This window comes from Sarcophilus harrisii, chromosome 5 (assembly GCF_902635505.1).
Source record: "Sarcophilus harrisii chromosome 5, mSarHar1.11, whole genome shotgun sequence".
NCBI lineage: Eukaryota > Metazoa > Chordata > Mammalia > Dasyuromorphia > Dasyuridae > Sarcophilus > Sarcophilus harrisii.
In genome coordinates this window covers 242394487-242407205 of record NC_045430.1, presented here as the reverse complement: position 1 = coordinate 242407205, position 12719 = coordinate 242394487, and the positions used below count along the sequence as shown (strand labels likewise).

The following is a 12719-nucleotide window of genomic DNA, read 5'->3' as shown; positions in this document are numbered from 1 at the left end:
AATGTTCTGTAGAAGCTCCATTATAAGAGGGTGGGACAAAAACTCAAAAAGGAAGAAAAGACAATTTAATAATTTACCAAATATACATACAATTGGTAGTTGAGAAATTGGCATTAGGAAGAGTTATCTCAAAGGAGGGGGACTTCCTTTTCTATAAATCTAATACAGAACATTTCTCAGTGAGTAATTAATTATAAGACCGTATTTTGAAAATCCACACAGGATTTACTAGCAGTAACCGTAACCTTCCTTTTCAGTAGGAATAGAGGAAACATACAAAATAAGACATTAATCAAGTTTTGAAACAAATCAGTGTAATAGAAAGTCAAAACTAAAATTGATTTTGGAAATAATGGAGCTTCTAAAGCCAGCACATTAATAATTGTGTAGCTGTATCTTTTACATACATGTAAACTTCATGGATGAATGCCTGCATTTTGCAAGGATTTTCAAAGGCTTGGAAAAAAGAGGAATAATAATTCTTGGGTTACCATCTTAAGGTAGCCTTTTGGAAGAGACTGTTAATGGGCAGGGCTTGTCCTTGGTCCAGGGACTTATGACCTTACTAGATTGGGAAAGTTACCATGGGTTGTTCAAATTGTCATTGTCAGGCTGACTTTCTTCACAAATATAAGAAATACGCTATCATGGCAGGTTACCTGGCAGTTTCTGGGTACAATAAAACCTGCTTTCTCCTCATTTTTGAATATAAAATGAGGCAGCCTACTGCCAAAGCTACTGTAGGTTTCTAAGATTTTAGTCCTGTAATTACTGTATCACTTTGAGCTAAGGTGAGAAGAAAAAGGGGGTTGATGTTGATTGTGGAACACAGGTAACAATTTTTTTTTTTTGACAAAGCAATTTTATATGGTATAATATCATTTATTTTATGGTAGGTCAAATCCCATGTGTTGAGTGAACAAAAAGGACATGAGTTTCAAACCTTGCCTACCGCCTCATCCTGGCTTTGTTAAAGATGTTCAGTTATGGAGGTAGAATATTGCTGAGACCTCTCTCTAGTTTTATTAATATCCCAAAGTCATTGTTATATTGTGAACGGAATTAATATAATCATGAGGTGGATATTTTTATTACATGATTGTAGTACTTAAATGCATATGTAAATATTTTTGTCAATCTACATCCTTAATGTATGTTTTCATGGAATTGCTTAATTTTTCTTTTAGAAGGAATTATTACATCCACATATGTATTTTTCCTAAATGTTCTAGTGTGGTGTTGGTGAGCATTAGAGATAGTTACCCCGCAACTCTGTCCAGTTCCCATGTAATTTTTCTTCTTTAGTAAATCAATTAAATTTTGTTCCCCTATGTTATTTTAAATTCTAATCACAGATGCTTTATAATGAACAAATTTTGTTGAGTTGGAAATAAAATGTATATGCATAATGAGCTATGTTAAAAATTTTATATGCTAGTTGCTTGAAAAAAGATGTTTTTGGAAACACTGATAAATATATTGGCAATACTATATGTAAATAGCATATATCTTGGATTACAAAATAGAGATTTGATAAAGCAACAGTAATAGTGATTACAGCTATGCAAAAGAGCACTTAAAATTCTGACAAATAAGGTTGACTCCCTAAAAAATTTCAAATTGCCTAACATGGCTTTATGAAAATTAATTTTAAAATAACTAGTACCAATTGACCTTCTTGATTAAATCTCACAAGTTTTGTAGTCCAGTTAGACAAACTTCTGAAAAGAGAGGTTATACGAGAAATGGTAACTCAAGTAGAATTCTACATGACACTATGTAGTACCATTTAGCATCACATTACTGTAACTCTTTCTGGTGAAAGATGTGGAATTATTCCACTGGCTACTTCTATAAACTGGCTCTTTTCCCAGCCTTTTTTAATTCTTTTCAGTTTCCTGCTTATACATGGAAAAAGTAAAATGATTTTCCCCAGAATGACAATAGAGGGCAAAACAAGTGCAAGAACAAAATTTGGTGGTGTATAGAACCTGTAGTACTCTTCTTCAAAAGCTCTCTTCCACCCGTAAATTAGAACATGGAAAGTACTGATGAGCAGGGCCACGTAGCCAAGTGTAGACTTTGGGAGAAAAAAAAAAAGTAAAAAGAAATTAACCTTGAATTCCTCTATTAGCTTATCAGTTGTACTGCTTCCAAATTTATTGAAATATATCAAATTTTACTCAGCCATGAAATAAACAACCTTAAATTGAAATTTTAATGTATTTTATTTAAGACCATTTTGAAAGCTTTGCATCATTTAACATTATAAAATAATAGATTAATCTACGTTGTGATGATTGTTTTGGCTGTTTACAATTTCAAAATCTACAAGTCACGATTCTTAAAGTCTTTATGATGATATATTTTGGGTCATTAATCATGTAAAAAATAGTGTTACATCAAGATGTAAAAATTAACTTTTACTGACAGACTATGCTAGAACCCTTAAGCAGAGCAGATTTTCCTGTTTTCAATTATTTAAATTTAAAATATTTTGTACCTGTCTAGCATCTTTTATTCAAAGGCTTCCAATGCTTTCCAGGTATGATGACATTCTCAGTTGAGAAAATATTTCTATTTTCCTACTTTCAGGAAGAAAAATAATTTGGACAAAGACCATGCCTTCAATTTGGGTGCAGAGGTATGGAAACGGGAATGAATTTAGTACAATGACCAAAGGATTAGTCACATTTTTATACCCTATTGTAAAAATTCATTTGGACTCATCAAATTTAGGATTTGTGAAAATATTTATAGGGCAAAAGCTAGTGTCTCCTTTTCACTTTACATACAAAGGTGTCCTATCATATTAATCTCTAAGATTCTAACTGGTGGCGGCATTGGAGAGTGAAAAGAATGCTAGATTTAATATACCTGGGGTAAGTCTCAGTTCTGACACTCATCATTTAGTTGATTGTCGGGGAGTCACTTAACCTTGAGACTCAGTTCCCTCATTTGTAAACTGAAGGGATTGGGTTGGCTTCTGAGGTCCTTTTCCACTTAAACTCTAAGGTACTTTTTTGTGTAACTGATAAATGAATTACATGTGCTAATGGAGCAGATCCCCAAGGACAGCTCCTTGTGAACGCTTTCAAGAATATAGAGCTGAAAGTCACTGGGATCATGTATTCTAACCTTTGGAAGAAAAAGGGGGTTTATGTTTATTAAAATCTGGCCACAAACTGGATACAGGAAGCTGTAAAGAGAGGGTGTTGGTACCCTTAACAGGAGGGGGAAGCTGAAAAAGCAACAAGTCTGAGGGGAAAAGAGACAGAGGTCTATCTCTGACATGTTGAGTTTGGATGCTTACAGGGAAGGCTAGTGTGTAGCCCCTTGAGTCCAAGTCTAGTCTTCTGTCCATTACATTACGCTTACTCCTTTCAAAGTGTTAGCTGGTATTATAACCATAATCAGAAATTCAATATTCTCATCCTATTTTATTTCATCTCACCTGAGGTGATGGTGAACCGATCTGGCTTTCACAAACCAGGAAACATAAGTAAGCTAGTGCCACAAGGAACTTATTTTGAACAGAGTATCCTTTTTAAAAAATGGAAATGTAATTCACCAGAATTAAAATAAAAAATTTTCCTCTTTTCCCCAACATACCTGGATAAAGCTGAACTCTCTCCAATTTAAGGCATTGCTCACTGAAGGTATAGAAGTTACTGCTAGTAATGAAAGTAAGCCGAGACTCATTATTCCAAAAGAGATATACATTTCAATTCTCCACACTTCCTCTTCATTCCAGGAGTTTTCAATATTTGCATGAACCTGACAAGAAAGTAAACTTGAATTTCCTTTATTTGGTACAACATTTACATAATCAGCAGGGTGCTATATATAATAAGAGATACAAAGAATATATTTTTAGCAAAAATGTCTAACATGTTTGTGATAATCAGATTTCAGGTTTTGAGTCACGTGCCTTTCTTGTTCAATACAGCTGCTTATTAAATGTATTAAAATATTATGCCAGAATTTAAAAAGCAGGTCATTTAAGGTCTGATGCTACCTACAACTAATGCAACATTTTATTTAAATTAGGCAAATAAAATGCATGTTCCTTACCTGCTGATAAGCCATGTTGAGAAATAAGTATCGCTCTGATCTTCTCATTGGTAAACAGAGACTATAAGCAACATGGACAGCAGCAAAGAAAAAGCTCAGTAACCCAAGCTGTTTTCTGCACTGTAACCAAGTCTCTAGCCATGGAGGAAATCGTCTATATTTGGTGCCATAATATAGCTGATAAGCAGCAGCCAAGAGGCCTGCTAGGTAAACCAGAGAGAGCAAAGTGATGGCCACAATGGGTAGCGTCTTGTTCACAATTTCAATAGGAATCTTGTAGAAGTCACTCTGCTGGTTTCTTGCATATGGATGGATCACATCTCTGACAAAGGAATAAAGGAAGAAAAAAGTGGCCAGGCTTATCGCAACTACTACTGGTCCTCTCCACAGGGTGAACAGTCGCAAGGGTAAGTTCTCAATCTCCCTGGCTGATGATAATGATCCCAAGTCAATAGGAATGAAGTTCAGTTGACGAGCCAGTTCAATAACTTGATGTCGAGCTTGAATATTATTGCTACATACATAGACCTGGTTTTTGGTTTAAAAAAAAAGACAACACAAAATTCTGAAAAGATAATTTGTCCCTATGTATACCTATATTTTAACATGTTTAACATATATTGAATTATTTGACATCTAGGAAAGGGGGTGGGAGGAGGGGAAATTTGGAACACAAAGTTTTGTGGGGGTCAATGTTGAAAAATCATCTGGGCATTTTTGAAAATAAAAGCTTTAATAAAAAAGATGTAATTTGTCCAATAGTGTTCAAACTACAGAGCAGCACTGCTAGTTTTAAAGAGGTAAATTACAAAAGCAGCTAATGTTAAATAACAACATACAAAGGTTTTTATTGTTATATATAAAATATGGATGTCTAGATGTCAGAGATCTGTAATGTGATGAGTATTTCTTCTGCTTATGCATATTGTACCTTCACATTTTGTGTTTCTTGTCCCTTTCCTTCTTTAAATCCTACAGAAAATCTATCTAATATTCTTTCCTTTGATACCTCTAATAATTTGTGTCTACCTATTCAATACGTGAATTATCAGGTTACCTCTTATTCTTGCTATATGATTCATCCATCCTATTTTCCAGATACTTGTGCTTTTCTTCAAGTCTTTTTCGCCACTTTTTGTGCACAAATCATCCTTGGTATTATTACATGTCCCTTCATATACCTTTTCATTACCTTGTGGGTCACCTGCTTTTTTTTCCATCTATCCCTTAATTCAGGCTGTGCCACCGAGCACAGAGTGCCTGGCCTAGAGTCTGGAAGCCTCATCTTCCTAAGGGCTTATCTGGCCACAGACATTTCCTAGCTGGGTAATCCTGGAAATTCACCTGTTTGCTTCAGTTTCCCTATCTGTAAAGAGAAGGAAATGGCAAACCATCCTAGTATCTTTTCTGAGAAAACCCCAAATAGGGTCAAGAAGACGTGGACATGACTAAATGAATGAACAAAAACTACAAATCCCATAATTCGCAGCCATCTAGCTTTCCTGAAAGAATACTGTGGTTGGAGACAAGCTGGTGATCAGGGAGAAAGTCCACACTTGGTGGAAAGTGAACCTTCCTATTCCGCTGCTGGTCAGGGGGCCGCCCAGCTCATTGAATCCAGGCAATGGGGATGGACTGATGGATTCACCCTGAAAATCAGAGAGTTAGAATTGAAGGGACTTGGAGATCGGCCGCTCCATGCTCTCACCCCATCTCATTTTATACAGAAGGAACTGAGCCCAATTCAATGACTTGTCCAGTCCTCCCCAGCTAGGACATCCTGAAAGGTGGACTTAAATCGGGGCTTCCTGACTCTGCTGCTTTTGTAACTTCTCCAACTACTCCTTTTCCCTTGTCTGGATTACAAGGCCAATTTCTATTGAGTAGTTGATTTCATTGGGGAGATCCTAAGAGAGTAATTTAAGAGTTTGGACCCTTCTCAAATAGGAACATCTGTAGAAAATTCCTCTTCCCTTTGGATTTACCCAAGACATCATCCAGGACAGAACAGAGGACGCGTCTCCATATTTTATTCCTTGATGCTAATAATCAGAAACACCAAACATCTGAAAGCATTTATTAAATATCTACTTTTAAGATTATGTCTCAAGAAATTCTCTATGGTTTTAACCTATTGAAATAATAGGTTAAAATCTTTCGATATGTGATGCTCTTCCTTTGTGATTAATGAACAGTTATTGCAATAGGACGTTGCATTCTCTACATTTCATAGCCAAAGCTTTTGCTTTATCTATTTCCTAGTCACCAGCTTACTTGGAACTATTGTAATCACTAGTCTATTCTCATGAGAAAGCTGCTTGAGGTCATTTCTCTATGTCATTCCACATTCATTGTAGACACTTACATTTTTGCTGACCATGACTAATATATTAATTTTAACCATTTCTCTAATCAGTCTTCAATATGAAGGTTGATAGCTGATTCTAAAATGACTGCCACATCAGCAATTAGTTGTTTCTTGTCTTTTAAGACAAAGTCAACTTAATTTTTTTATATTGTTTAATGATCATCATGGCCAGTGCTTTTTAAAAAAATTTTGAAGATATTAATTATATGCTAGCTTGAGTTTTTAAAATATTTCATGCATCTTTATTTAATTTCTAATTATAATTTCCAAGCTATTTTTCTTTTTTGGGGGGGGGAAACCAGTCTCCCTATATTAATTTTTGTCTTCAGATCACCAAATATTAGTATAGATTTTTACTTGGTTGGAGAATCTTGATAGCTACTTTGTAAAATTTCCCTATTTCTTCATATTCTTCGACAGACGTTGGAGCATATGTTTCAGCTATCTTCATATGGTTTCTCCTTGTTTATATTCACTGTGAACACTGAAGGTGAGATAACCAACTGTTCCATAAAATTATGTAATATCCTTGGGCACATGAAACCCATTCCACAAACTCTTGAAGGTGTTTCTAAGGAGAAACTAGAATTCATTCTGTCATTCACTTTCCATATGGATGTGGTTCAGTTCTCCCAAGAACATTTTATATAATTAGATGCTGGGACAGAGGTCTCGATACTAAGAGTTAAATTAATGTTTATGTTTACTGCTCAAAACTCATGTGATTCTTAATAATCTATCTATCCCTTTTTCACCAAGTCATCCCGGTCAATGAAAGGAGGAGATTGCACAGGACTGAGGGCCACTTTTATTGTTATAGTATCCTCCTGAATAATGAGCTAATTTGCTGATGATCACTTTATTCTGAGAAGGCTATCTTGAAGTTTGTTGGGCTGGTCCTTGGACAGCAGCCACAGTTGGTAGAGCCTAATAATGGGACTTGTACTCTGTGGGTATGATTTTTTATGAACTCAAGGCCATATCCCGGCTATAAAGAAGCACTGCTGTGGGACTTTTATGGAAGTTAAAATTATATCATACAAACAATAACAACAAACAATGATAATGTATGTACCTCAGGCTGAGGAAAGAGAATTACCAGAAGAAATCTGCACTGTCCCTTAAGAATAAAGTGGCAAAGGAAAATCTCCCTAAAACTTAATACATGTTGCATCTGAACTGGCTGGGGGGAAATAAGGAAGGGTTACTTAGTAATGCTTCTTGACTAACATTTTTTATATGATTCTTATATTGAAGACTGATTCATCAAAAGTATTTCTGAAAATCTTTGGATAGCCTTTGACATGATCACTCAATATTTTCATTTCTCTTATCTCTAATGGTGATATCTCACAGGATATTTTCAATTTAGCTAACATAGACAGTAAAGCCATTTTTATGCTCAATGTTGTGTAAGTGCTTAGCAGCAGAATTAATTTAATGTGAAAAAAAGAAAAGTAACCATAAGTCAACTTAAAAAGATATTAAAAATCCTAGACTCCCCATTGCGGCCCAGTTGGATCCCTGACCATCTTTGGCACATTGTACCAGTGTGTTGGGAATGTCTCAGCAGAATTAGCCAGGGGTGCATGCATGGAAGCTTGTCACCAGCCTCCAAATACAGGTTAATTAACTTGTCCTCATGATACTGCAAAATTGTAGTGTTCTGGATGCTCTGAGGGAGCGATGAACTTTGACTGAAAGGAGGGAATGTGAAGAATATTATTAGTATTAGTATAGTAGTACTATATATTTAATATATTCTTATATAATATCTACTAGTATTATACTTAGTATTAGTATAATACATAGTATATTCATTACACACATCATATCTATAATTATGAAAAGCCTAATAATATTCTTCATAAGTCATACCTTTGCCAGTTACTTGGAAATTCTCTCATTATCCCTATTTTGTGATAGTCACTTGTATGTATTTAATAATGATTTCAAAGGAGTAGACTTAGTCATTCAGAATAACTATCATAAAATTATTGCACGTGAGACCATTTCTGTAGTTCACAGTAAATCACTGATTTTTCTGCTTTATTTTCCACTTTAAATATTTTTTGAGGAATGGCAAAATGTCTAATGAGGATTTAATTTAGGTAGGTTTTGACATGATCCCAGATCTGATACATTCAGTTCCCAGCCAGTACTTAACTCTTTTCTGTAGTAAAACACCAAAAGTACGAAATAAAAGGCAATATAATGGGAAGAACTATGGTACACATGGGGTGGGGATGACAGAATGAATAAGTGTTTACTACATCAAGCACTGGGTGCTTTAAGATATTTATTCATTTGATCCTCACAATAACCCTAGGAGGCAGGTGGATTATTTTCTATTATTTTTGCTAATAATTTCTTACAGAGAGGGAAACTGAGGCAAAAAGAATTTAAGTGACTTTCCCAGGACCACATAACTAGGAAGTGTCTAAGGCCACAGTGGAACTCATATTTTCCTGACTCCAGACCCAGCTCTCTACCTGTTTCTCTGCTATGACCTGACTGGGAGGTAAAAGATCTGGGCCTTGCTTACTATCTGGCTCTAATGAAATAAGCTTTGGGGTTCTGGGTTAGATCAGTTTTCAACCTGTGGGTGGGACCCTAAGGCAATCCTACAGAACTCTGCAATGGTACTTGATGCTGAATGTGGCTCTGAAGGACTATTTTCTTAGTTACTGGTTCCCTCATAAGATATCTGGTCCACATTTGCATATAGTGGTCAAATATATAGATAGATACTGTTAAGAGTAATAAAATAAAATTAATCTAAAAGTACAATGGAGTTCATAACTTTGTCATCAATATTATTTCAAACATTCTGCTCCAACTTTTTGTCAAATAAAAATCTATATTTTAAAAATTGTATATAAATAATTATCTTGTAAATGAAAAGCTACTTGCTAAGTAGACTTTTGTGTGGATTTTGAAAGATTTTCACTTATCACATCAAGATGAAATGCTAGTATTAAACCAAGTACTTATTCAGTATAGATTTCGTACCAAATGAATTTATTAATAATCAAAAATTGTTGCTTTTGAGAAAACAAAGAAAAGCTATTTTTCTCACTTTTATTTTTAAGTATATTTTTATTATAATATATCTAGAATAAGTATAGAAATTCTTTTTACAGTTAATTTGGGGAAATTAATATATATTATATGGTAATAGCATTTGAGATACTTTTCAAATAAATTAATTTTGAAATGATGTGTGGAAAAATACTATGTTAAACATATATGAAAGACCGATTATGTGAAGGATGTTGTGCCAGATATTTTGTGACTGTTCAATTATGATCTTGAGTGTCCTATGGAAAGGAATGTGGTCCCTTTAAAAAGATATCACTGTCAGCGCCTAGATTATATTACAGCAGGGTTTAGGGAAATATTTAATGAGTCAATTTAAACATTCTATGTAAATTTATAGCAAATACCTGATGGGGAAAACAATTACTGTTCAAACACTCCAGAGGAGACTCAAACAAACATAATATCCTTCTACAATTCTTTCTTCTGTTAGCCCCACGATGAAGGGAACCACACAAAAACTAATAACAGTCTAGGAATGCTAGGAGGAATAAAGCTATCTCTCCCATTAGTTAAAAGCCTAAAATGAGTGAATGGAGGGCTGAGAGAAAGTCAAAGGCTAAAGAAATATTGCTTCAAGATCTTTTGACACCACGTTGCCCTGCAGCATGGATACTCTCAAATAATATGACTTGAAAAGGCTTTGACTTTACATATAAATACCAAGGATTAGTTCTGTTTAAACACTGGAGAGGAAGAGTTTGCTTAAGTGACTGATACCAGTTAATGATAAAATAACTTCTAATCATACTTAAGTATTTGAATAACTTCTAATCATACTTAAGTATTTGAAGTATATTAGATCTTCTATTACATTACAGAACATGTTTTAAAAGATGATGTTACTTAAAGCTTATTCTTAGCTAATTTTAATTTTTAAGAATTTTATGTTACCTGAATTAAAAAATCCAGTTGAATAAAAAAGCACTCTGTTCCTTTCACTCAGTTAACTATTTCTATCAGCAGCCTGGCTGTCCTGACAATAAACCTAAAATTAATGCATCACTGTCTAGTTTGTGGCAACTTTACCTAACTGTAGGCCAAAGAATCTACAAGGAAATGCATCCATGCATCCATCCATCTAATCTAATCTTCTACCTATCTTTTTTCTTTCTCTCTTTTGTTCTTTCTTTTTTTCTTTTTCTTTCTCTTTCTTATTTCTTTTTTTCTTCCTTTCTATCTTTTTCCCTTTTTCCTTTCTTATTTTTCTTTGTTTTTTTCCTCTGTCTCTCCCTCTCTCTCTCTCTCTCTCTCATTCTTTTTTTCTAATTTACAAACACAAACCTAGAAAGTACTTGCAAATACTATTCAGATAACAAGTGACCTAGATTTGGAGTAAGAGGGCTTTGGATTCAAATATTGAGTGCTTTTATGGCTGAGCAAATCAATGTTCCTCTCTGCTTCAATTTCATCTGTAAAATTAGGTTTTAGACTAGATGACTGGAAAGGGCTCCTTTAGCACTAAATTTTATGAGCTCCTAAACAGTAATAATAAAAGGTAATTCTTGGATCCTTGATTTTATCATTATCACAGTTCCTCCAATCCTAGTCCTTTATAACACACTTAGTGGTCCCCCCACCCCTGGGCGGGGTCCAGCTCAGGACCCAACTAGTTTGGTATCTCAATACAAAGCCTTCCCAGTTTGGGGAGGCTGGCAAAAGGCAGCGAGTGGCCTGCAGCATGGGTTGGATCTGGGCAGTCTCACTTAGCAAATGAGACAAGATAGTAACAATATAGATTATAGACCCAGAGGCCCAGAAGCAGGTTTGGGAAGGTCCCAGTTCTGGGTCACTGTGGTTACGTACCCAGTGAAGCAAGCTACCCATGGCGACAATTTTCTGCATTTGTTCAGGTGCACATGCATGCTTTTAATGGCCCTACCCTTTCAGGTTCTTCTGAACTCTCTTCAGTGGAAGAGCTCCTGCAACTCTTACACTCCTTACACTCATTCTTTGGCGGGTCAGCAGCTGACTCTAAGGGACATCCGAAAATACTCTCCCCGAATCCCAGCCCTCTCCCCTTAGGGGCCGACTGTGGAACACAATAAATACCAGGATAGTCCTGGGTCCTTCCTTCTGGCCTACAGCCCTTCCAAGCCCACCAATGGCTCTGACAGTAAAGGACCGAGTTCTTTCTTTATAATGGTCAAGAATTACAATTTACTTATAATTCACAAATATTTCTCCCTGCTCCTCTCCCAAAGCCAGGGAAGGGGAGAAATGTGGTTCTGACTTATGCTGATCCAGGCCTGTGACCCATGAAAGGTCTGGTGAGTGGTCACTGAAGTGGGCCCCTGGCTTCCTCTCTGGACAATGGACAGAGTACTGAAGCCTCATCTCTGATACCCAGCCACACTTAGATTCCTGAGACTCGGGGATTAATTTTTATATTATATTATATACATTATTATATACTATGTTATAATATTTCATATTATATTCATATATTACATTTCATTATATGTTATATATTATATTTATAATATTTTATATTATATTCATAAATCATTTTTATTATATATTTATAATTTTTTTCTTGCTATCTTTAATATATCTTGAGCACCTTGTCCTGTCTTCAGCTCCCCTTAGGGATAACTAGAGTTGGTATCTTGGTGTGGGGAGACAGCTTAGGAAAAATGAAAAGTAAAGACCAAAATTCAAGTGCAAGATATTGCTTACTGTGGAAGAATTTGATGAACTGACTATCTGGGGGATGAAAGTCTAAGAGTGGGATTCTGTTGTTGTGACCATTTGACTCTTTCTGCCAAGAAACAACTGGATTTTGAATAAAGGCAGTGGAGAGATGAACCTGAAACTGAGGAGAGGGAAACAAGGACTGCTTGAAAGGTACACATTTAGGGTTCCTGCATGACGTGGGACGATTCTCATGCTATGATACAAAGAAACTCAGTGCTCCAGTGTTAGCCTGGTTTAACTGAGGCAGAAACATCCATAAAGCCCCTCAGCATGGATGTCAGCCTTGTCCAAAAATGAAGGCCCCCATCGGACACAGATGGTGGATATTCTGGCCTAGGGATGTGCATATTTCAGAATTATGCATCCTTTTTTTTTTTTTTTCCTGAATTTTGCTCTGTTAGGAAAGACAATTCATGCAACACATGGAGAGTTGGCCAAAAGTCCAGAAGGCCTGTGGTTAAGCCTCTGAGAGAATCCATCT

The 12719-nt window shown here is 35.5% G+C and overlaps 1 protein-coding gene across 1 annotated transcript in view; it reads right to left on the bottom strand.

The window, feature by feature from the left end:
- Positions 1–1065: 1065 nt before the first annotated feature.
- STEAP2 (STEAP2 metalloreductase) overlaps positions 1066–12719 on the bottom strand; it is a 28163-nt gene continuing 16509 nt past the window's right edge. Inside the window, exons 3-5 of the mRNA XM_003771917.4 lie at positions 4075–4602; positions 3613–3777; positions 1066–2080 (exon numbers count right to left, since the gene is read on the bottom strand). Of these exons, the coding sequence (XP_003771965.1) occupies positions 1796–2080; positions 3613–3777; positions 4075–4602 (978 nt within the window). The 3' untranslated portion in view covers positions 1066–1795. The remainder of the gene's footprint in view (positions 2081–3612; positions 3778–4074; positions 4603–12719) is intronic.